The sequence below is a fragment of the Narcine bancroftii genome, chromosome 2, assembly GCF_036971445.1.
Source record: "Narcine bancroftii isolate sNarBan1 chromosome 2, sNarBan1.hap1, whole genome shotgun sequence".
NCBI classification, from domain to species: domain Eukaryota; kingdom Metazoa; phylum Chordata; class Chondrichthyes; order Torpediniformes; family Narcinidae; genus Narcine; species Narcine bancroftii.
Genome location: NC_091470.1, coordinates 70,372,971 through 70,399,233, shown reverse-complemented (window position 1 = coordinate 70,399,233; position 26,263 = coordinate 70,372,971). Strand labels below are relative to the sequence as shown.

Here is a 26,263-nt window from a genome sequence, read left to right as displayed (position 1 = left end):
GTTGAGTCAGTCGTGGTGCATACAATGGTGGCATTTATTTCAAGAGGAATAGAATAAGAACAGGGATGTGATGTTGAGGCTCTTAGGTGAGACCTCACGGAGTTTTATGAGCAGTTTTGGGCTCCTCATTTAAGAAAGGATGTGCTGGCATGGAGAGGGTTCAGAAGAAATGTTGAAAGGCATGGAAAGAGTAGATGTAGAAAGGTTGTTTCACATGGTGGGAGAGTTCAGGATGAGAGGGCACAACTTCAGGATTAAAGGGCTTCTGCTTAGAACAGAGATGCAAATTAATTTTTTCAGCCAGAGGGTGGTAAATCTGTGGAATTTGTTGCACAGATGTTTGGGTGTATTTAAAGCAGAGATTGATATGCTCTTGATTAGTCAGGGCATCAAAGGTTCTGGGGAGAAGGCCGGGTAGTAGGGCTGAGTGGGAAAATGGATTAGCCCTTGATTAAATGGTGGGGCAGACTCGATGGGCTGAACAGTCTATTTTTACTCCTATGTCTTATGGTCTTATTATAATGAGTCTCTTCTGCACCCTCTCATAGCCTTTCTGTGATGATCAGAAATGCATGCAATACTCCAAATGTGTCCATACCAAAGTTTTATTCACTGCTAAAATCCCTACTTTTCATTGCCTCAACCAATGAAGACAAGTATGTCATGTGCATTCTTTACCACATATGGATGTGTGTTGTGACTTTCAGGGAGTTATGAACTTGCACTTGACCCCTCTCCCAATCTCAACACTTCATAGTTAAATTTTAATTTGGATATCCAGCACGGTTACGGGCCCTTTTGGCCCATGAGCTCGTGCTCAATTGACCTACTTCTTTGCTACGTTTTGAACAGTGTGGAAAAACCGGAGCACTCAGAGGAAACCCATGCAGACACGGGGAGAACCCCAGTCGCTGGCCACGTGTTGCGCTAACTGCTCTGCTAACCGTTGTTTGCATTAAATGCTGACTGCAATTTTCCATCCTATCTCCTGATTTGTAATCCTGCTGTGACATTTCATAACCTTCTTCACTTCCAACAACTTTGCCAATGTTTTGTGTCATCTGCACTTTGTGAGAAATATTGTTGATCATTACTTGAGAAAAATGAATAATTTTAAAAACATTGAAAATTCAAGGCATGTTATATCCTTAGGAAAACAACAAGATTTCATGATGAATTCATCAATTGAAATGTGAATGAAAAATAAAACTTTTCAGGGATCAAGAGAAAAACCAGAGTAGTGAAATTCACGAACGGTAATATTGAAAATGTTGAGTGTAAGGTGATAAAAAAGAGTGCAACAAGTTTATATAAAAAAAGACCAAATAGAATGAGAAAAGGAATGTTTAAAATATTGCTGAAAATATGAGGGGTATACATGTTTTAATATTTACAGAATTTGACAGAGCATTTCAAAATGACGATGCCAGGAGTCATATTTACAATGTGCTGATTTTATTTTTATATATATATATAAATAAATAAATAAATAAATAGAAAAAAAATATATATATATATATAAACGGAAGATTGTGTTCAACTTTGGAGGAGCCTTGATGTGCAGTTTGAAATTCAAAGTCTGTATGTCCATCAATGATGCTCATACATTTTTAAGAGCACAAGATAGCAAGTCAAAATGAACACAGAGGCATTCATCTTTTATACATATTGTCTTCTCTGCATCGAGGATCATCCAATCTTTAGAATCCATGCAGGCAATTCTATTCCCTCACCAATTTTTCCCTGTAACCAGATCTCCCCAAATTCCCATCAACTGCTTCATTACACTCTGGGGGAAATCTTCACGAACTAACACACTTTTGGCATTAAGGCGGAAACTCGAGCACCCGGAAGAAAGCCTCGTGTCAGTTCACTAAATTTAGGCTTTATTCATGAAGTGATGAAACTAAACATTGATCCTTCTAGCACCCTAAGCACCAACAAACCAGATGAATTTGCTATGATGCTTGATTTTCTCCACAAAAAGAGCCAAACCCAAATCTGATAGTCAAGGTCACTGACAATTAATAAAATACCTTCCCAGTGTGCCTGCTTTATCTTTGACCATGGCTATGATAAAGCTTAGGGAGTTGTAGCTACCATCACGGCATTGGTGCCCCACCGAGTTATCTGTCACCTGACCAGGTTCATTACCCAGTACTGGATCCAGTATTGTTTCTTCTTATCACCTGATCCACATACTGTGTCAGGAATCCTTCTTGGACACACCTAACAAATTCTGCCCTATTGATCCCTCTTGCAGTCAGGAGGTTGAAGTCTCCCATAGCTACCCTGTTATTTCTGCATCATTCCAAAATCCATCTACTTATCTGTTCCTTGGTGTTCAAAGGGCTATTTAGAGGCCTATAGATTACTCCCAATACCATGCTTGCTGCTTTCCTATTTCTGACTTCCATCCACAATGATTCAATAGACACTCCCTCCACAGCATCAACCTTTTCTGCAGCTATGATACTATCCTTGACCAGTAATGCTACTCCTACCCCCCCCCCCACTCCCACCCCTATCCCTCCCATCTCCTCCCTTTTAAAATATCTAAACTCCAGTACCTGCATCAGTCAATTCTGTCCTTCTGTCAGTCAAGACTCCATGCTCTCCGTTCATCTCCTTTTATTCCTTATACTCCTTGCATTGAAACAATTTCAAACCCTCCAGCTGACTACATTTATGCTTCGTCCCTGCCTGTCCATCTTCACAAACCCACAGCACATTGCATCATCTGTTCCACCTACTGCTCTATTCTCTGCCCTCACATTCTGGTTCCCATCCCCTGCCAAACTGTTCCCAACAGCATGAGCAAAGAGTATTGGTCTCGATATCTGCCAGGATATTCGTCTCTTTCTCCAGTTCAGATGCAGCCTGTCCTTTTTTGCACAGGACATGGCTTCTCTAGAAGAGATCCCCACGATCCACAAATGTGAACCTCTGCCCCCACACCAACTTTTCAGCCATGCATTCATCTGCCATAACTTCCTATTCCTACCCACATTGGCTCATGCCACAGGCAGCAATCCCGGGATTACCATCCTTGAGGCCCTGCTTTTCGGTTTTCTTCCTAAGTCCCTATATTCCATCTTCAGGATCTCATCCCTACTCCTATTTATGTCATTGGTATCAACAATGAGCAGGATTCTCACCGAGTACTTCTGTTTTGTCTTTACTGTGGAGAAATTCATGAGAACTGGAGAACTTGGAGCAGTCAGTAGTGATGTCTTGAGATAATTTAGTATGGCAGTTGAGGAGGTGCTAAAAGATCTGATGTATATGAAGGTAGACCAATCTTCTGATCAGATATATTCAAGGACACTGGGAAGTTGGAGAGGAAATTGCAGGTACCAAAATCATCATTAAGTGAAGGTGATGTTCCAAAAGACTGGAGGGTGGTAAATGTTGCGCCTCTATTCAAGAAGAGATGCAAGTAAAAGCCTGGGAACTACAAGCCTGTGAGCATAGGGGTGTCACAAGAGGGAGAAGATATTCATGCACTTAGATACACAAGGACTGATTAGGGATAGTCAGAATGGTTTTGTAAGAGGGAGGTCATGTCTCACAAATCCAATTGGTTTTCTTTTAAAATGTGACCAAGATGATTGACGAGGGCAGAGCTGTAGATGTATATATGGATTTCAGCAAGACATTAAATAAGGTTCCATATAGTACTCTACTCTGGTAGCTTAGATTGCATGGGGTCCAAGGAGAGATAGCAGAATGGATATAAAATTGGCTTCATGGAACAAAGCAAAGGGTAATGGTGTAAGATTGTTTTTTTTGGACCTGAGGCCTTTGAGTTGTGATGTGCCACAGGGTTCAATACTGGGTCTATTGCTATTTATCATCGACGTCAATGATTTAGATGAAAATGTACATGTCATGATTAGCAGATTGCAGATGATGCTCAAGTGCCTGGTATTGTAGATAGTAAATATAATTGCTAAAGTTTGATCAGTTGGGGAGGTAGGCAGAGGAATGAGTGATGGAATTCAATACAAGAAATGTGAGATGTTGCATTTTGGGAGGTCTAATGTGGGTAGGATCTTCACACATTCTTGGAGTGTTGTTGAGCAGAGGGATCTAGGAGTACCTCATACCTTGGAAGTGATGTCAGAGGTTTGTGAGGTGGGAGAGATTTTATAGGAACACAAAGGATTTTTTTTTACACAGAAGATAGTGATTGTATGGAACAGGTTTTTGGGCCAGTTGGTTGAGGCAGATACTATTGCAATGGATACATGGATTGGATAGGCTTTGAGGGATATGTGCCAAACGCAGGCAGGTTGGACAAGTGTGGGTGGGTTGGCATGGGCCTGTTTCCTTGCCATGTGACTCAAGAATAAAAATCTCAATCTTGTTTTCAAGTCTCTCATCTCTTCAATATTCTTCAATGCTATAACACATCAATATCACTGTCTTCTTTTAATTCTGACCCCAATCATTCCCACAGTTTGGCAATTCTTCACTAATGGTCATACCTTCAGTTCCTAAGTCCCCACATAAACCTCCATACCTTTTGCTTTTTTTCCTTTAGCAAGCTGCAATACCCACAATGTTGATCAAGCACTAGATCATCCACCTTCTATCGTGAGGTCATATTTATTAAAATAGTTTTAAATATTAAAATAAAATATATTGCTTTGTTGAAGTGCCTTTTGTGTGAAAAAGTAACAAATACCAAATGTCATTAAAATATAAACATGAAGTATTGATTTATTTCTGCAGTATACTGGAGGGATGAAATGTATTCAAGTAAATTTGATTGACACAGTATCTTCCATTAATATCCTCTATATTTATTTTGACCAAAATACTAATCATAAAACTAGACAAATGATATATAAACAGGTGTGAGGTTTAAGTCATGTATTATGGTAGTCTGATTCCCTCTTTAAGCAGATATTTTGCAAGCTAGTCAGAACTGGTATAGCCAGTGCTGTTATCAATTCCCTTTCTTATCCAAGATCGTGAGCTGGATTTCACTGTTTATCCAATCATATTGCTCTATGCAAGTCTGTTCCAATGTGTGAGTCAGCTATGATCAGACATTATTTCAAATCGTCACTTTGTAAACCTTGCATTGGAGTGATTTTTATCTTAAGCCTCCAGAAGAGTTCAGAAATGTAGCCGCACCTACTTCCTGACATGAGAGACTATGGCCCCTTTCACACTTGCCAGTGATCCCAGGAATTGAACACCAATCAGCCTTTAACATGTCAAGTGTGAAAGCAAAATCTCCTCAACGTCCGCGTCAGATGCCGTCATCTCACGGCGGGATTGACAGCCTCGACCCAGAGCACAATCCCTGGCATCTACAGATGTCAGTGTTGAGATCAAGCAAGTGTGAAACAGACAATTGCATTGCAGGCATTTCCAATTTAAAGGTAGAACAGACCAAATGCTGGGGATAAACCCTTGCAAGTGTGAAAGCATTCAGTGTCCCAGTTAACAGTGGTCTAGAGTGAAAGGCCAAACCCCCATTCCTATCCCGGGGACACTACACAGTGGGATGCTTGGATACTGAACATATTCACACTTGCACAGAACCATTCCTGGGGTTAGGACTGTTCTACCTTCTATATGTCATGATGGGCCTGCCATAAATCCTGATCAATGTACATGTATTATGATCTTACATTTGAGCAAAATTAATCATGCTTAATTATAACATAATTAAGCTTTATGTACAGCACATTATGAGCCCTTCAGCCCCTGTTGTTATTGTGCCAACCTCTATAAACCTTTAAAGGACCGTGGAAAAGTGCTAGTAATAAATAGCAATAGTGGAAATTTTTTTTAAAAGTGTGGGGAAAGTTGGTAGCACTATTAATACAATTTATAAAGACCGTGAGAAAAAGCGATGGCAGATCTGCCCTCCCAGAATGCCGACCGGCAGAAAAAGGGCTATGTGCACAGCTGCATGGACAGAGCATTCATGGAGGGATTTCTTTGCTGCTTGGCATTCTGGGAAGTCTGCTCTGCATTACTGTTTCCCCACAATTTTTATAAATTGTGCGCTAGATTGCTACTAACTTTCCTACGCTGTTTAAAAATTTTGTTACTGCTATTTATTTCCTTTCACGCTCTCGCTCTCTCCCGCTGTGACTTTCCCATGGCAAAGTTAATAATAATCTTTACTTCATGTGAAAACTTGGGTCATTACAGTCCCACAATGCCATTTCACACTTGTCTGATTGCAACACCAGTGCCTGCAGACGCCGGGGATTGTACTAGTGGTTGAAACCATCAATCCACGGCATGAGATGAGTGTGAAAAGGGCATTAGTTTGCATTGTAGTATTTGCATTTTTTGCTTTGGCAGGAAATTTTAAAACCAATTATGTAGGAGTGTATACTAAATTAATTAAATGAATATGACATGCTGATAAAATTCTTCCAACCACTACCTGTGAAAGCATATTTTTTCCTTTGAGTTAAGGGGAACATAATTTTATTAAATTCCTTTGGTAAAGTACCAACTTTTTTCGGTCCATGTTTGTTTTTGGAACTAGTTTACAATTCATAATATTGACATACTAAAAAATAATTAATACGATGATCTTGTGTGGGGCTTGTGCTGTGCCCTCCACCCTTGCAAAGGCTTGTCCATGGTGACTCCAAAATTAATTTATATAGATGGATATAGTTGAATAAATGCAAAAGCAACTGACAAATCTGGCATACCTACTCACACATGATTCCTGTCTTGTGTACACTGTGGTGAAAACAAATCAACGTTTTGTTTTTGTGATCAAGTTTCATTGTTGAGCTTTGGGGTTGGAAGAAATATCTTGTGAAAACTGAACTTTTATTGATTACATGATAAGGCAGCCCTGGAGGGACAGGTGTTCATTCTATAAAGGCTGCACACACATTTTCTGCACTGGAAAGGGTATTGGCACATTAATTGGGTTCTATATGCAGCGCTGACGTCTTATTGGTGGTAATAGAAGTATTACGAAATTGGGCTATGCACAGTGCCCTCCATCATAATTGGGACTAAGACACTTTTCCCCTGTGCTCCACAGTTTTAAATTTGTAATCAAACAATTCATATCTAATTAAAGTGCCCATTCAACATTATTTGTATACATTTTGGTTTGCCCATGTAGAAATTTCAACTTTTTTTAAATTTGCAAATCCCTCATTTCAGGGCACCATAATGTTTGGGGCATTTGTGTTCACAGACGTTTGTGAGTACTCGGGTATATTTAATTACTTCAATGGTGCAGGTCTAAGAGTGCTTGGCTTTTGATCACCTTTGGAGTCTCTAGATGGCATTTTCCAACAGAGTTGTGCCGATGAAAATCAAAGAAGCCATTATGAGTCAAAAAACAAGAATAAAACAGTAAGAGATGCCACCTAGACCTTGGGATGACCAAAATGAACAGTTTGGAACATCATTAAGAAGAAAGAGCATACTGGTGAGCTCAACAATCTCAAAGGGACTGGTATTCCAAGGAAAACCTCCACTGATGGAAGAATTCTCATCATAATGAAGAAAAATCCCAAAACATGTATCTGACAGATCTTCAGGAGGCAGGTGCGGATGTGTCAATGACTACTGTCTGCAGAAGACTCCATGAACAGAAATACAGAGGCTATGCTGCATGATGCAAACCACTAATTAGCCACAGAAAAGATGGCCAGATTATAGTTTGCCAAGAAGTAGTTAAAAGAGCCTGCAAAATTCTGGAAAAGGTCTTGTGGACAGACGAGACCAAGATGAACTTGTATCAGAGTAAAGGAACTGCCCAAGATCCAAAGCATATCACCTTTGCCATGGTTTGTATCTTGTTGTGATTTCTACATAGCCAAACCAAAATATATAGAAATAACTGTGAATAAAATCAGGAATGTGCACTTTAATTGCATGTGAATTGTTTGATTTCAAATTTGAAACTGTGGAGCACAGGGGAAAAAGAAAAAAAATGTCTTTGTCCCAAGCATTATGGAGGGCACGATATGCTTTAAAAAAAAGTGTTATCATGGTTGCTCTCCTTTTAAGAGAAATAAAGCTCATCCTGCACATTCCAAAGGTTGCAGCTGCTTTCCAGACAGATAGCATCAGTCCTTTTAGAGAGGTGTGTCCATGGCAGCCTGTGGTTCAAATGGGTGATGGGGTGTAAGGGTGGGTCATCATGCAGCGGCCTCATTGGGATCTGACCACAGTGAGTCAAAAGGTTATTTGAATGTGCAGTCAGTGGCTGCAGTGGGTCACAACTGAGGCATATTTCTCGAGCAGCTCCGGCACTGATCATTTTCAAGAAAAAATGTACACGGTGTTTTTGTTTTCTTCACATACATGACCAATCTAGTGATTACATAGTCCACTACCTTCGGCTTAATAAGCTTATTTTATTCTGTTATTTATGATGTTTGTGATTTTTGATTTAATTTTTGTCAATAAATGAAATGAGACGTGCACATGGAAAATATTATCGCATGCAGCAGATGGAATGAGGAAATGGCATCGGGTTTGGGATGAATTATGATAGGTGCTGGTCCAATTTTCCAATGCACATGATGTACATAAGAAGGTGCAATTTCTAGGAACTTATTTCCAACATCATTCATCAGATGTGGCACTTGAGGAATGAGCTTGCTGTTTGGAAAATTCTTCTTTAAGTTCTTGGCACTAAAAAGTGGTTATTCTGAAGCCCTGCAATGATGTCCTGTTAAACCAAGGGTGTCAAATTCAAATTCAAGGAGGGCCAAAATTAAAAACTTGGACTAAGTCGAGGGCCGAACTAAATATTTATTGAAAATTTTCAACAACGTCTGCATGTTTTCTCTTCTTTAAACATATGTAATGTTAAACTTTTTCTTATTAAAATAAATGTTTAATAATAGTTTTGGATAAACTCTTTCCAGAAGCATTAACAAATGAGAAATAAAATATTCAATAAATAATATTTCTCTATAGAGGATTTGTCAAATGTTGCTAGTGTGCTGTCGAATAGTAAAATCTGAGGGCTATTGAGAATGTGGGAGAATAACGTGATTCCTGAAACAATCAAATGGGTGACTGATTGTGGGCATGAACTCTAGCAGGGTTATTTGCCATGCCCTTTTTCCATTGGTACAGATATCCTTTGATTTACACACTTTTCAAGTTTTATGCCTAATGAGCTTGTATCCAGGTGCAGGACCATTTTTAACCAGAAATATATTTATCACTGTGACATGAAACTATTGGAAGATCATTTTATCCTGAGATTAAAGTTCATAATACTTACTCAGGCCTGCGTGCGGGAGGGCGGGGTTTGCGGGCGATCGGGTTGGACAACGACAGTGCGGGGGCATCGGCTCTCGCTGCAGGGTGGCATCTCGGCGGGTCGCGGGTCAGCCTGCAGCAGGGAGGGGGAGTGGGCAACGGTCCTGGCGAGGTCAGGCCCCCCCTGAGTTTCTGCCGAACCCCCCTTGACCTGCTGAGTTTCTCCCGGACCCCCCCTTGACCTGCTGAGTTTCTGCCGGACCCCCCTTGACCTGCTGAGTTTCTCCTGGACCCCTCCCCCTTGACCTGCTGAGTTTCTCTCGGACCCCCCCTTTGACCTGCTGAGTTTCTCCCGGATCCCCCTTTGACCTGCTGAGTTTCTCCCGGACCCCCCTTGACCTGCTGAGTTTCTCCCGGACCCCCTTTGACCTGCTGAGTTTCTCCCTTCTGGTGTTTTTACGAGAACCACAGACTTTCGCTCATACATTGATGAGGGGGATCAAGGGCCAAACATTGTCAGGTACCTCTCTGCTGGATAAAGGATACGGTTTAACCCGCTGAGTTTCTCCAGTGTTGGGTTTTCACGAGGTAGAGTCAAAGGGCCGAAGGGCCTGTTTCTGATCTGTAATGTTCTACGGACCCTGCTCTTCTTTCCGTGCCGGTGTCCCAGAACCTTTCCAGGGCAGTCTCCGTGCTCAGGACCGCGTTGGGATCTCGGTCAGCGGTGGAGGAGCAGGTGAGCGCGGCTAATCCCAATCCAGCCCGCGCCACTCCCGAGATTGGCGGGGGGTTCCATCCTACCTGCCCGACCAGCCTCGCTCTCCACGTGTACTCCGGGCACCCGCCGCTGGTCCGGTGGGAAGGCGCAGGGCGGCCGGCGCCCCCATCGCCCAGCGGGGAGCCCCAATCTTCCCTCCGGCGTCCCGACTCCATCTGCAGCACCAAGAAACGCTGTGCCACTGGGGTTCCAGGTGCTGGGAAGCGGCCTTGGCTTCCCCTGACACCGGCCAGGCCACGCTGCGGTGGGGGGATGGGCGGGGGGACACGACAACGTGTTTATAAAACCACCCACCACTACTTTTCAAGGACCAAGATTTTTCTCTCTCTCTCTCTCACCCTGGGACACAGCGGTTACTGTGCATGCGCTATACTGATGCGGCAACCAGCGGGCCAACTCTAATACATTTTTGATATGATCTTGCAGGCCAAATATAATTATATCGCGGGCCAAATTTGGCCAGAGTTTGACATGTGTGTGTTAAACACTGGGTCCTTCAGGACTATCAGTGCTTTTGATCCAAATTAGGAGAACCCTTTGTCCCCCACTTAAGCTATTCCTTGGGCCAATTCATAAAGTTACTTTATAAAGCAGAAGGTTTTAGAAATTCTGATATCAGTGTTCAAGATCCTGATGCGTTTGTGAAAACTTATTTGTGTAATTGGGTTTTCCACTTGTGGTATAATTATTTCATGATCAGTCTTTGAAGAAGCAGCCTCCAAATTTAAACCATCCACAACAATTGGGTAACCTTGCATTCAAATTAACAATTCTGCTCAAGCTTGCTCAAGAGGTATTCTAATTACAGTGTAGAGCATGACTGGCTTCTCTTTGATAACAAGGAACTTTTTTTTTCCTCCCATCCAGCTGCAGTGAGTGTTATGACACATACAGAGCTGCCCTTCCTCTTGCGAGCATATAATGAAGAGGATTTGTTTACGACTATTCTTCTTGACGGTTCCATAGACTGACTTGTAGTGTGGAGGATTCCTGGGGTGCTGAAGAAAACCATCTGAAGCCTGCTGGGCGTGATGAGCAAGTTCACCTTTCAGAACAACAAAGTAATGCAGGACCGCCGGAGTGTTTGTGTCTTCCTTCCGAATGACGAAGCTCTCAACATTATTGTGAATGTAGGTTTCATCTGGTTTCCTTCCCCCGACATTGTTTTTTTTTCAGAAAGCAGCTAGATGGCAATTTCAAAGTGAAAACTAGAATCTACACCACACTTCAACACGGTGTAGATTTTTTTTGTTGATTGTCCCATTCAGTAGTTAATTTTGGAGCAGAATGAATTAAAATCAAAATGGAAATCATGAAATGTTTATTCCAAATGCTTTGTTGCTTCTTGATTGAACTTTTTTTAATGAATATGGAACCCAATTACACATCCTTTGTTTCACCAAGTGGAAACATCATCTTGCTTAAGCCAACCTAATGTAGCATTAAACATTGAAAGACGTTGCTCACAGAACACCAAAGAGCACTGCATAGCCCCATGACCCATGATGTTGTGCCGACCTATATAATCCTTAGGTGGTTCAAACTTTCTTCAAAGACTTTCTCCAATCCAAGCAGCAGCCTGGTAAATCTCTGCACCCTCTCCAAAGCTTCTCGATAATCAGTTAATTCTTTGGAAATTGCTTTAAATGGTCAAAGACCTTATTCTTTCCCTCTTAAAACATTTTATTATGAATAATTTTATTTGATAGAATGCATCTTTTTTAATGAACACCAGCTTACCTATTAACTACAAAGTTTGTTGTAAGTTTGTTTGCTTTGAGAATGCAACATTGCAGGGCTGAAGGTGCATTTGCCATTGGAGGATGTAGCGTGGAAAGGGTGTGGTGATGTTTTAGCCTTTTCATCCAAAAAGGCTCAATGTGATATGTTTCAGTGTTTCAATTCTTAGGAAGTTATTTGATCTTGGAAATAATTGGAAACTCCTTTTTGCTAAATTGTATACTTTTTAAAATCTCATATTGTTTTTTTTTTGTAGGTTAAAGCCTTGTGCCAAGAATTATTTATTCAAGTTTGTGACCTTCTAAGGCTGAAAGACTGTCATCTATTTGGGCTCAGTGTCATACAAAGTAAGTGAGTTTAGTGACTGCTTTCAGTGACTCCAACAATGAGATTAAACAATATCTGCAATATCTATTTGAAATTGTATTTTGTGATATTTATTTATATTCACATTTTTAATTATATGTAGTATTTCCTTGCTATTTTACCAGACCTGAGCTGCCTTCTATTCTTCTATTACAAGTGCTGTAATATGGGCATCATTGAAATATTTAGTTATAGTTTAAAAAGTTGTAAATTGATAGATACTAAAGAACTAATCAACCAGGAAGCAACGCCTGTTACCTCTTTTCAACCCACCCCAGACCAAAGTAAGAAAAATGATCTCAGTCATTTCACTACCTTGAAATTAGTCCTAGATTTAATAGTTTGGATTTGCATACTGAGAGTTGTGCATTTGAATCCTTGAGGATGTGGTGACAGATAAGGTTAATTTCCCTCCTACTGTTCAGGTCACATTCCCAGACACTTTGCCAACAGGTGGGTAATGTTGCAGAGTGTAAGAATCCAGCTCTATCACATTGCTAATTTGACAACCTTGTACAGTTTAGTCCCTTTACATTGCTGGATTGGGAATTCATAGAAAGAAAATTGCATTCTTTGGGGGGAAAAAGCATGCAGATGTGAATATTGTGATTTTTAAAATATATATTTTTACATTAACAGTGATTAGAGGTGGAGTGCTGTCATGTCTACACAGGCGCCAAGCCAAGTTAATACTCTGCACAAATTCAATGGTGATCATGTAGATAAGCAAGTTGATCTTATTCTCTGCTGTCAGAGTTGAGTTCTGGCCAATGAGTTTCCTCCCATAAATCTAAATGGAAGACAACCAGGCAGGTTTTGTTCGGAGCATGGGCATCTTTTGCCTGACTCTCCTCTTTGTGCAATGTTCAGGCAAATTGACCATGATATAAACTTCATGATAAGAATTTCAAACAGAAACTGAATGGAGGGGGGGGGGGTGGGAGGGAGGAACGTGCAATAATGGAACATTGATATCCTTCATACGATTTGATCAGCAGGAAAATTGGACGAGTTATTTATGCAAACAAGCTATGATTAAATATTGAAGCAAATCATTTTGAACTCCTGATTTGAAACCATTGGCATATTTGGAGTTTTCCAAGTTCATTACTTATTTCTATCCCAATTTTTCAACCATTCAAACACTATTTGGGGAAAAAAAATTATCTTTGTGTGGTCTCTCAGAAATTGTGAAGGATCTTGCCATGGAATGAATTACTCCTGAAGTGCATGGTCAATCAAAATATTAATCAATTAACAAAAGAGCATAGTTAAACCTTTTTAATTAAACTAGATTTTTTCCAAAAAGTTAAAATTATTGGAACTTCCTTTTAAAATAATTTGTGGAGCTTTAGTAAGGCCACATGCTTCGTGCTTGCACGAGCTTCAGATCAACCATCTGCCTCTTTTATAAGCTTTATAAAATTGTTAGGAGGGAACAAAAATTGGTCCAAAAGTTTGGTATTAAGGAAAGTAGAAACATCAAACCCAAGCACAATTCAGTCAGTCCTCGACCTGCCCCATTTAACTAATTCTATCAAACTTCCTGTATCAAAGTTCTCTTTGCCTACCCACAGCTTTGAATTTTCTTCCTATCATTTCATCAGGATCTTCATCAAGAGCTTTTGAGATGTTGAGATACACCATGTACTACTTGCTGTGGTTCATCTCATTTGTTACCTCCTTGCAGTTAAGAAAGCTTCTAAAGTGTGCATTCCTTTTCCGAATTCATTTTGCCTGCAGGTCACCAACACATGGATGGACAAATGATCGTCATACTTACTCCCATCATTGCAATACACTTTCAAAAGCTAGCAGCATGTATCCCTTTAAGAATGGCTGCTATTGCACTAAATACTGCCAGCTATGAAAACTTTCAGAACCTTGGGTTGCATTGTAGTGGAATTGACATGATGTTAGATGACCTGACATTGCTGTTCTGTGAACTCACATTTGAAACTTTTGTTCATCGTGACAGTAAAATAATTTCTAGTTTGGCAAACGTAGTTTTTGAATATATTAGCTCATTTGTTCTCATTCTCAATTTCATGTTTTTCACATCTCTGACTATTTTGTACTTTTTCCCCATTTTTAAACTATTTTCTGGTTCAGTTTTTCCCCATTTTGAACATCCTTTCAATGCCCTTGTGGATTTTAAATTAATTTGAGGATTGGCCTCGCACTGCCTGTTTGCAGGATTTCCACAGGTTGTTTTTTCTCTTCAGCTTTTTCTTATAATCTCTTTGTTAATTTTGCCATACATCTGTTTTGGAGTCTGCTGGTTTAAAAAAAAACTTTCACATTTTCTTATATTAAACCTTGAACTCATTCTGAACTGCTGTGAACAATCTTCCCCAATTTCCCTATTACCATTGTTCCTAGTCCAGGACACTTTTGATTCCTAGGCCACATCAAAAATTATAATTTCCTGATTTGTTTTCCCAGGCTTCCCAAGACCTTCATTTCTTATCCATTTGCTGATACATTCTCATACTTTTGTTGATGAATTGTCATCTGTGGTTTTCTTTGGCAAACTGGATGAAGTAGCAGTCTAGAATTAAACCAATTAGCACTGCCCAAAGCATTGTGTACAATAAACAGGCCTTATTACTAAACACACCTTGTAGAGTAAGCAGAGCTACTGGAGTAGCTCAAGTGGCAATGGAGAAAGGCATGGGGTGTGTGGGAGGGTCAGCCAGGTTCAGCACTGGAAAATCCCAAGGGCAGGACCAGGGCATTGGGGTGCAAGAATTCCCAGTGGTCTGGTTGGGTGGAAGTGAAACATGGAAGTCTGCAGATGCTGTGATTATAGTAAAAACACAGAAATGTTGGACGAACTCAGCAGGTCTTGTAGCATCCCTAGGTGGTAAAGATATATAACCGATGTTTTGGGTGGGTGCGATGTGCTGAGGAAGCAGCAAACAAGCACAAAACTCAAAAGACTGTACAACAGGCTTTACTCCAGTAAAAGTCTGAACACCATTTCAAGCCTTGGTGGCTCCCCGTGTGACTAGCTCAGGTTTATATTCGGGTTGGCTGATTGACAGCCAGCCAGATGGAGACAGCCCCTTAGGAGGCCTATTCAGTCGGCTGATTGACAGCCAGCCAGGTGGAGTTAGCCCCTTAAGTGGTCTTCCTGCAGGTACAGAGATCGCCCCCTGCAGATAGGCTGGTGGTTGTAACACCACAGTGGGCCTGAGCCCTTCCACAAGGTATGAGTGAAAAAACAGAAGCAGGCGTCTGAATTCAAAGGCAGGGGAGAAGGAAAGAAAGGACAGGAGGAGGAGCTCAGACCAACAGACAAAAAGTGTTGATTGGAGTTTGAGAGCAGCAGATGGGGGGGGGGCGGGGTAGTGAGAGGGGCTATCACAGAACTCTCTTCAAATAAGAGGAAGGGATCTTTTTCAGGGTAGGCATCCCTTGAAAAGACTTTGTAGTGAAGTAACTGAATGGTGTGTAACACAAAAGTCTGAAGCTGATGAGATTGTCATAAAAACAGAAATGCTGAAGGAACTCAACAGGTCTTGCAGTTGTCAATAGGAGGCCAAGCCATATAGCCAGTGTTTCAGGCCTGAGCCCTTCCTCAGGTTATGAGTAAAAAGAAGGCAAATGTCTTAATGAAAGGGCTGGGAGAGGAACACAGGCCAACAGACAAAAGATGTTAATTGGGTGGAAAGTTAGGATCATGATTCATTGGTAGTGGCAGCAAGTATATATTTGGTTTTGGTTGTCAGGATTGACCCACCATGAATGAACTCCCATTAGCAGAAGTCTCAAGCATGCAAATATCTCATTGCATCATGATGCAATCCCCAGGGATGAAGTATCCTTTACTTGGGATTTTATTCTTATTTCCATCCTCAGGATTTGATTGCAATTTTCCCTTTGCTTCACACAATTCCTTGTGGTTGCACTCTGCGAATAGTTCTGGACCAACCATCTTACTTTTAATACTCTTACCATTCAAGTACTTGTATCATTTTATGTTTTACTTCAGCTTCTTCTTTATTTACTTATAAATCAGAACAAGTTAATTTGACTTCCTGAGTTTCTGGGTCCAACGCGGGCAATATCTGGGCCAGGATTTCTGGTTGTCTCAAAGGATTTTGTATCTTCCTTTTTTCCCTTCATAAATGTTGATCCGGTCAGCATTTCTAAATCCTAAAGGTGGATATTTTTTCTTCAGAAATTACCAGTAAATTGGCCTCCTACTTTCCTCTTCTGAAGTTCGGTTCCATTAGTTTCAGTGCGATGAATAATGTGTGGGTGTGCCGGAAGATGCCAATGTCACGAGGTCAGATGCCACCTGCTTGTATCATTTACTGGGCTTAGCTTTGACTGGAAGTATTTTCAAAGACCCCTTTTTAAGTACAATTTTCTCTTCTGGAAATGTTTCCACTTAGAAGTTCCAAGTTGTAAAATGTGGCTAAATCTGATTGAATAGGATTGAATGTTCCTTTGTTGGTGTATGGATCTGTAGGATTCATTGGGACAATCACTCGACAAAGAATCAAAACAATTAGAACATATTCTGGTTCGAAGGTTCTGCATTTGAATTAACATTTTATGGCCACTATTTGAAAGTAATGAAGTTTGTGGTCCAGCACCTCCAGGCTCAAAACGGTGTTTTTTCCAACAGCTATCAGACTCCTGAACCTCCCCTTATTAGCCTAAGGATAGGCTTCTCCAGGACCACAAAAAGACCTGTCTGCACTGCTGCACTATTTCATTTACTGAACTTTTTTCTTACACAATCTATATCTGTGAATGTTATCTATCTATCTGTCTTTTTGCTTGTTATCTCTTCCCTTCCTATGGTAATTTAATATACACAATTGTTGCTTTTTTAAAAACAGAAGTACCTGTAGTAAGAATTTTGATGCCTATGCACATTGTATGCTTGTGTATGACAATGTACTCATTATCATTATCGCCCAATCTACTTTGCAACCAGGGATGTATTTGTGAGGTACTGTCACCAGGTTAATATAAGATCATTCATTTCCAGCAGCAAAGATACTTTGGAATAAAAAGTCAATTAATTCATTTTTAGATGGTGCTGAGGAGTAAATGTTGCCTAGATATCAAGCAAATTCCTCTCCTTTGAAACATTGTGTAGGAGATAAAAGTCTGTGTTAATTGAAAACAGGCAATAAATATAAAATTATGATTACACGGAGTTCTTTGGCTTGGCTTCGCGGACGAAGATTTATGGAGGGGGTAAAAAGTCCACGTCAGCTGCAGACTCGTTTGTGGCTGACAAGTCCGATGCGGAACAGGCAGACACGGTTGCAGCGGTTGCAGGGGAAAATTGGTTGGTTGGGGTTGGGTGTTGGGTTTTTCCTCCTTTGCCTTTTGTCAGTGAGGTGGGCTCTGCGGTCTTCTTCAAAGGAGGTTGCTGCCCGCCGAACTGAGAGGCGCCAAGATGCACGGTTTGAGGCGATAGAATTGCACTTATTTTATACTGTGGCCTCTGATTTGTTAACAATGTTTTGTAAACAAAGCATTAACGTTCCTTTGAAATTAATCTCAGGCATATTTTAGAGAGAGGGAAAGCAGGCAAATGAAGAGCAAACCGGAGGGCAAATTATTTTTTAAAATTTTTTTAAATTTTTCACACTATGAACCATATTGACCAAAATACACACACACATTTCCCTCTTGAATATACACAGTGTCATTTTCTCCCCTTTTCCCCCCACCCTTCCCTCCCTGCTTCCTACCCCCCTCCCCACCCAATAAACGTTCAACATATACAATACATTAAACCCATTAAACAATGTCATCACACAATGAAAATAAATAAGAAAATTGTGTCATCTACTTTTACACACTGGGTCAGTTCATTTCGTCTTCTTCTCATTCTGTAATTTTAGGGGGTGGAGGTCCGCAGTAGGCCCTCTCTGTTGTGTTCCATGTACAGTTCCCAAAATTCCCAATACTGTGATGTTATTTCTTAAATTATATGTTATTTTTTCCAGTGGAATACATTTATTCATTTCTATGTACCATTGCTGTACTCTCAGGCTCTCTTCTGATTTCCAGGTTGACATTATACATTTTTTTGCTACAGCTAAGGCTATCATAATAAATCTATTTTGCGCTTCATCCAGTTTAAGGCCTAATTCTTTACATCTTATATTACTTAGAGGAAAGATCTCTGGATTTTTTGGTATGTTGCTTTTTGTGAATTTATCTAATATCTGATTTAGATCTTCCCAAAATTTTTTCACTTTCTCACATGCCCAAATTGCATGTACTGTTGTTCCCGTTTCCTTCTTACAGCGAAAACATCTATCTGATACTGTTGGATCCCATTTATTTAACTTTTGGGGCATGGTGTATAGCCTGTGTAACCAATTATATTGTATCATGCGTAACCTCATGTTTATTGTTTTTCTCATAGTTCCGGAGCATAGCTTTTCCCATTTTTCATTTTTTGTCTTTATGTTTAGATCTTGTTCCCACTTTTGTTTGGGTTTACAGCTTATTTCATCATTCTCTTTCTCTTGCAGTTTGATGTACATGTTTGTTATAAATCTTTTAATTATCATTGCGTAATATCAATTACATATTCAAAGTTGCTTCCTTCTGGTAACCTCAGCCTGCTTCCCAATTTGTCCTTCAAGTAGGTTTTCAGTTGGTTGTATTGCAAACACCGTACTGTGAGTTGTATAATATTTGTACTTCATTTGTTCAAAAGATAATAAATTATTTCCCAAAAAACAGTTTTCTATTCTTTTGATCCCTTTTCTCTCCCATTCTCTAAAGGGAAGGTTATCTATTGTGAAAGGGTCAATTTTGCGTCAATAATAATTTTGGTAGTTAGTAATTTGTTTTTTTTTCCTTTCTACATGAATCTTCTTCCAAATGTTGAGCAGTACTGGTGAACTCCTACATTGCACCAGCTTTTCATCCCACTTATATAGTATATGTTCTGGTACCTTCTCCCCTATTTTATCTAGCTCTAATCTGGTCCAATCTGATTATTTCCTTGTTTGATAAAAATCTGATAGATATCTTAATTGTGCTGCTCTATAATAATTCTTAAAGTTTGGTAGCTGCAAACCACCTTGTTTGTACCATTCTGTTAATTTATCTAGTGCTATCCTCAGTTTTCCCCCCTTTCCATAAGAATTTCCTTATTTTCTTTAGCTCATTGAAGAATTTCTCTGTTAAGGGAATTGGTAACGATTGAAATAGGTATTGTATCCTTGGGAAGATATTCATTTTAATGCAATTTACCCTTCCTATCAGTGTTAGTGGTAAATCTTTCCAATGTTCTAAGTCATCTTGTAATTTCTTCATTAATGGCTGATTTGTATAGATGGCCTAGATTATTATCTAGTCTAATACCTAGGTATCAGATTGCTTGCGTTTGCCATTTAAATGGTGATTCTTTCTTAAACTTTGTGAAATCTGCATTATTCATTGGCATTGCTTCACTTTTATTTGCGTTGATCTTGTACCCCGATATTTCTCCATATTCCTTCAATTTCTTATGTAATTCTTTTATTGATAATTCTGGTTCTGTTAAGTATACTATGATGTCATCTGCAAATAGACTGATTTTATATTCCTTCTCTTTTATTTTTATCCCTTTTATTTTATTTTCTGTTCTTATCAGTGCTGCCAAGGGTTTTATAGCTAACGTGAACAGTGAGGGAGATAGTGAACATCCCTGCCTAGTTGACCTGCTTAATTTAAATTGTTTGATTATATATCCATTTACTGTCACCTTATCCATTGGTCCCTTATATAATGTTTTAATCCAGTTAATATATTTCTCTGGTAGGTTGAACCTCTGTAGTACTTTGAATAAATTATTCCATTCTACTCTGTCAAAGGTTTTCTCTGCGTCTAAAGTAACCGCCACTGTTGGCGTCTTATTTCCTTGTACTGCATGGATAGGGCAAATGATTCTTCATGTTAATCATGGGTTAAAGTTGCTTTGATGTTCAGGTTTCTAATCTCTAGACCATCTTCTGGGAGAGACAGTGTGATGTTTCAAGAAAGGAACTTAAAAGGAGGAAAGAATTTATATTAAAACAGGAAACATTGCGTCAATTAAAATTAAAGATTAGGTTTAATTGAATTAAAAAGCCATTGAAGCCTGTTTAAAAAGTGGTGTAAAGGTTGATTATCATTACCAATGGTCTATTCCTCAAGAAATTAATATCCTCTGAATAAATATAACAGATTTACTGAAAACATAATGAGGGTTCATAGCAGACTTACAAACCCCAGCAAATTGAAGGCTGAATAAAAGTTCACTGAGATGAGAATTGTCTCAAAATGCTGGATGACTTGCATTGCACCCTGCCAGCTTTACAAATACAGGAGGCCAGCCTCAATCCTTCCCCTGGATTGTCCTGATGCAATTGCTGAAACAAAGGCACATGGTCCTGGTTAACAATGCATGGCCCAAGAACCCGGATGATGGGATAGTTTACAGTGGCCTTCCATTTTCAAACCTATTGGCAAGTGGTGATAAATATTCCACACATCGCAGAGGAAGCATCCAATAAGTTGCAATCTAAGCAGGAAATTACAGAAGGAAATAAATCCTTCAGAGAAAAAGTAAATGCAACCAAATGACAAAACTGAAAGCAAAACAAGAAAAAAAGCCCCAGAATATAATGTGTTTTATTAAACACAAATCTCACAGATTAAGAAATGCAGTAATGATGGTCTTACAGAGAAATAATTGTTTCTGACCAGAAGAGGAAGCCAAAATAATTTATTTGCTGCAATTACTATAAATTGTATAGCTGTTTTTTGTTTTAACTTAAAAGCATTTTGAATCCATTTTTAGTATCACCAATTCAACCCTCAACATTCTTAGTCACCAAGCAAGTCACCAACCCAAATGAGCCAGCAATATTCATTTGGTGACACATGAGACTGCAGGTTGGAATGAGAGCAAAAAATACAATTAGTGGGTCTAGCACCAGTTCTTAATTTTTTTTGCCTACTCACATACCACCTTTACTAACCACCTATGTTATAGGTGCTCTGTGGTTAGTAAGGGAATACTTTAGGTAGTATATGAGTGGGGGTGTGGTGGAGCAAAAAAAAATGTTAACTACTGGTCTAGCAGCACATGTCAGGGGAGTGGGAGGAGGAAATGTGGATGGTTCGGGTCAATGACATTCATCAGGTTGTGGTGCAAGCTCCTGATGCCCCAAATGCTCTCCATCCTGTCAAGATGAAAAGAATTTTCTATTTGCATGGATGACTTCAACTGCATTCAAAAATTTGACACCATTAGGGACAAAGCTGCCTTGTTGATTAGTATCCCATTCACTACCCTAAACATTAATACCCTCCAGCATAGCTGCAGAATATACCATCTACAAAAATGCACTGCAGTTATGTGCTTTAGTGACTCTGACAGTACATCCAAAACCCACAGTTTTTGCCACCAAGAAAGGCAAAGGTAGCTCATACATGGGAACACTGCTTTTCTACCAGCTGCTTGCGTTTGTTGGTCCTAATCATGGAATTTCTACACCAACAACATTGTACCAGCATCTTCACAGGTCATTGGATGGAATCAGTGACTGCTTCTTATTTCTATCTTGTCCTTATTCCCTGTCATGGAATGTTTATGACTGCATGCCTATAGAATTCTCAGATACCACTCATTGTATAACATATTGAAAATGCTACATTACTTTGATTTAATGTTATTTAAAATTAACGACTAGTGAAGCAAGGGGAGTTTGGGTAGGATATTTCGTTGCAGGACTGCAGGACAAGATGAAGTGAAATGATCAGAACTGATGTGTTATAGAATTGTCATTGATAGAATGATGGAATTACAGTATGGCAACTTTAAAAGTGGACAATTTCCATTTAAATATGTGAACATGAGAATCTGCATGGATAATCTGGCAAAAAATAAGCTTGAAATGTAGGTCATTGTGGATGGAACTGTATCAGTTTGTTTTTCAAGATACTGGTGATAGTATAAATTGCATTGGATCCTGTATTTTGTGGAGAACAGTGTAATTTACCCGAGACAAATGGGGAAATGAGTCTTCCAACATGAACTCAGCACAGTGAATGGGTTAAACACAAAAATGAGCAAACTCAAGGCCTGCTCAAAATTATTTAAATAAGTCCTTTGAACTGAGGATGCCTGCTAGTAATCTTAAGATGTAATACAGTGAAGAAGATATCAAGTTGCATTGGCTGTCGGAAGAGGTGGGGTGGTAGTGAGATTGAGTGAATTGTATACTGTGGGGAAAGGATGGAATTGATTTAGGCCTGCTAATTGAGGGAACAGGCCTACTTCCTGTGGTTCTACAGGAACTAGGGTTACTTATGAGCTGTCTTTCATCTGTTAAAAAATCTTGGGCAGAGAGGGCCCAGAATGATTCACTTCGAAAAGATGCCATAAAGAGAGGACTGCTAAGGGCACCAAAATAGTGGGCCTCATTACTTCAGCAAAAGGATTGGGGGGAAAAAATAAGGGCATTATTTTTATGCTGATGTCTCTGCATAAATTGTAGTATTAATTATACCACATAATATATTGCAATGTCAAGTTATTTGACGGTATTTCTTGTGGAAAGAGATCGTATCCTTGCTTGTTCAGATTTGATTAATTTTAATGGGTTTTTACACTCTGACCTTCCTTTGTACAATGATGAAAGCAGCACATAGAGCTGACAGCTTCGGCAAAATGGCTCAAATTAATTTTGAAATTCGAAGATTAAAATATAGATTATAACCTCTGATATGTGTTTAATGATTTTTCTGATCATAGAGTTCTTTATGTTGCAATTTATTTGCAGCTGCTATGTGTGGAGATGGTGTGGGGGTGTCTACATGAATAACTTATTTGTAGAGTTTAACATTGTAATTAACCAACTTTGAATTTACTCAAAGATGTTTACTTCCATTGATGTTTTGTACAGCATGATGGAAAATATTGCCTTTCCCGTCATGAGTCTTTCCTTTATCTTCTGGCCAAATACTGCCCACCCAACAGATTGGCCTCCAGTTAGAGCTGAGGGCAAAACACATGCAGAACTCTTACAGAGAGCACAGATGTATGACTGCTTGCTTGTCTGGAGTATTGTTTCCATCCCAAATTGCTTGGACTGAAGAAAGGCCAAATTACTTAGTCCCCCCAGCCTCATTGTGAAGTAAATGAAAATCAGAAGAACTGTAAATGCAGGAAATCCTCTTCACCACAAGAATCTCTGAAACATCCGAGTTCCTTCATTTCTAGTCACGTAATCGTCTCACATGTAGCACTCTCCTACTGGCTGCCAGGCCTTCAGCAGCCTGAACTCTGAAATTCCTGCCATTACTTTGCTCCTTTCATCGGCAAGTCAAAAGATCTTTGACCTGTTTTGTGGTAACTTCTACTTTGAGAAAGAACCTCTCAACTTCAAGCTCGAAAGAACTTTAACAGGAGCAGCAAAACCATATATATACACACAGAGAGGCTTGTCTTCTGTTGTTTTCTCCACTGCACAGAGCATGGCCTCCAAGCTATATACAAGCCTGTGGTGCGCTGTTAGACAAAATCAGACACACACAAGGTAAAGACTGTACAACAGGCTTTAATCGACAAAGACTTCCACAGAGCAGGGCTGGCTGTAGCTGCAGCAACTCTGAGTGAGGCCTCGGAGGGCTGCCTCAGGCTTATATCCCGGAGGCTGATTGACACCTGACCGGAAATTCACTGGGGAACACTCTTCCACAGTAGTCTGTCTCACCATTGGAAACTCCATAGAGCTGTCCACCTCTGCGTATGTATGACGCAAGCACACATGGTCCTGATGTTGGCAGAAAACATGTCTGTCAGACAGTTTAAGAATAATGCTGGGTAACAAATGCTAATTGTTTCTCAGATAGACAGCATCATCTGCTTTTAACTGTCTTTCTCACGTATGTTGATCATGTCCCTCCTTCTGGTTTTCCTGCTTTCTCTCCACTCTCGTCTTCATGTCCGGGCGCAGCAAGTCCAATCTTGACTTGGGCCTATGCCCCATCAGCATCTTCGCTGGAGTGCGTGCAGTTGTACTGCATAAAGTGGTATTTAAACAAGAAATGAGAAAGCCTGATCCCTAAGAAAGTCCCCTATCATCCTCTTCAGGCCGTCCTTCACTGTCTGAACAGCCCGCTCAGCCAAACCATTTGAGGCTGGGTAGAAAGAGGCTGTCTGAATGGGATGAACGCCACTCTGCTGCATGAGCTCACTGAACAGTTCACTGGTAAACATCAGGCCATTATCAGTGACTAGTGTTAGACAACCCCTGGACTACAAACACTTGCCTGAGTTTGTCCATGGTTGAGTGCACTGTAATGTGGCCCATGATGTGAGCTTCTACCCATTTGGAATTCGCATCCACCATTACTAGAAACAACTGCCCCATAAAAGGGACAGCAAAGTCCAAATGCAGCCTAGACCAGGGCGGTCTGGCCAATCACATGTGTGCAAAGGAGCTGCTGGTAGCATTTTCTGATCTGACATTGCGACCATGATTTTACCTTGTTCTCCAGATCCTGATCCATCCTTGACCGTCAGATGAAGGATCTTGCAAGGCTTTTCATTCGAGACACCCCTGAATGATTCTCATGAACTTCCTCCACAATCTTTGAATGGCCAGGGGGAGGCACGATGACCCTCACTCCCCAGAAAATGCAGCCATCCTGGAGACTCAATTCTGCCATATATTTGGCATAAGGCTTCAATTCCTCTCCTTCCACGATACTGGGCCATCCTTGTAAAGGAAAAGTCTTGATTTGAGACAGAACTGGGTCCCTCCCTGTCCAATGCTTTATCTGAGTCGTCTTTACAGGTGTCTTTGACAGCCTCTCCAATGGAGACACATATATAATATCCTGTGTCTCCGGTAAAGGTAGACAACTCAGCACATAGGTATTTGCATTATTCCCACCTGCTCTGTACACAATAGCGTACTGTAGGCTGACAATGTGAGAGCCCAATGCTGTATTCTATCTGAGGCTAGCGGTGGATGCATTTTGTCTCACTGAACAGGCTCATCAGTGGCTTATGATCCGTATAAATTGTGAATGCACGTCCATAGAGGTACTGATGAAAACATTTGACGGCAAATACAATGGCCATACCTTCTTTGTCTAGCTGTGAATATCCCTTCTCAGCACCCATTAGGGCACGTGAAGCAAAACTAATGCTTCTCTGAATGGTCCTTCATTACATGTGAGAGAACTGCCCCCCTACTTCATAGGACAAGGCATCACATCTCTTTATCTGGATCATCACTGAGTGGATGAGTTTTTTCACATCCTTGAAAATGGCCTCCTGCTCTTCACTCCACTGCCACTTGGTGGGCTGTTGTTGTGCAACAGCTTGTACAATGGGGCCCAAAACCTCGAGAGGTCAGGAGGTAACTTGCCATAATAATTCAACATGTTTAAAAATTATATGAGTTCCGTGACACCCTCTGGGCTTGGAGCCTCCTTGATAGCTCTCATTTTGTCTTCCACCGGGGCAGAGCCCCTCAGCTGTGATCTTGTATCCCAGGCAGGCCACACTCAATGCCAGGAACACACATTTTTCTGCATTTTGATTGCAGCCCTGCATCTGAGAGCCCCTTCAACACCAGCTCCAAGTTAGCCAGATGCTCCACCCCCGTGATCAAAATATCATCCAGATACACGGCAACATGCAAAATCCCCTGCAGCAAGGTGTGCATTGTCCTTTGGAAAACGGTGGAGCTGGACGCCACCCCAAACACCAGGCAGTTGTAACTTAAATAATCCCTTGTGCGTGTTAATGTCTTGGGTAAACTTATACCTCTCATTTTGTTCATTTTAGATTGGTCACAGTGTTTGAGCTACCGAAAGAAAATAGACACACACACCGAGAGCAGTTCAGTTTATACAAATGTTTATTACTAATTCAAAAGCTGATTTCACACTACAATATGCAAGCCCTTCCCAACTATACTTATCAACGCTTGGACTGGTCCCAACTGCCGAAGCGAGGCAATGACTGCACACTTGTAGTAGGTTGTCAGGGCGCTGGTAGCAGCTTCTCCAACTCCCCCGACCGGGACGTTGCTTGGACTCTGGCTGTTCTTCCTTCTTGACAAGGGGTGTTCCCACCCCTCAGAGAATCTAAACTTCAGCAGCAGGACCACAGGC

The 26,263-nt window shown here is 40.4% G+C and overlaps 1 protein-coding gene across 9 annotated transcripts in view; it reads left to right on the top strand.

Moving 5' to 3' along the window:
- frmd6 (FERM domain containing 6) overlaps positions 1-26,263 on the top strand; it is a 146,549-nt gene that overhangs the window by 39,759 nt on the left and 80,527 nt on the right. For 8 of the 9 annotated variants that reach the window (XR_011351378.1, XM_069917043.1, XM_069917041.1 and 5 more), the window contains exons 2-3: positions 10,874-11,136; positions 12,003-12,093. Coding sequence is in view for 7 of the 9 variants with exons in the window: in XM_069917043.1 (XP_069773144.1) it covers positions 11,038-11,136; positions 12,003-12,093 (190 nt within the window). In the remaining 2 variants the exon portion in view is untranslated. The remainder of the gene's footprint in view (positions 1-10,873; positions 11,137-12,002; positions 12,094-26,263) is intronic. The other variant, XM_069917047.1, reaches the window with a different exon arrangement.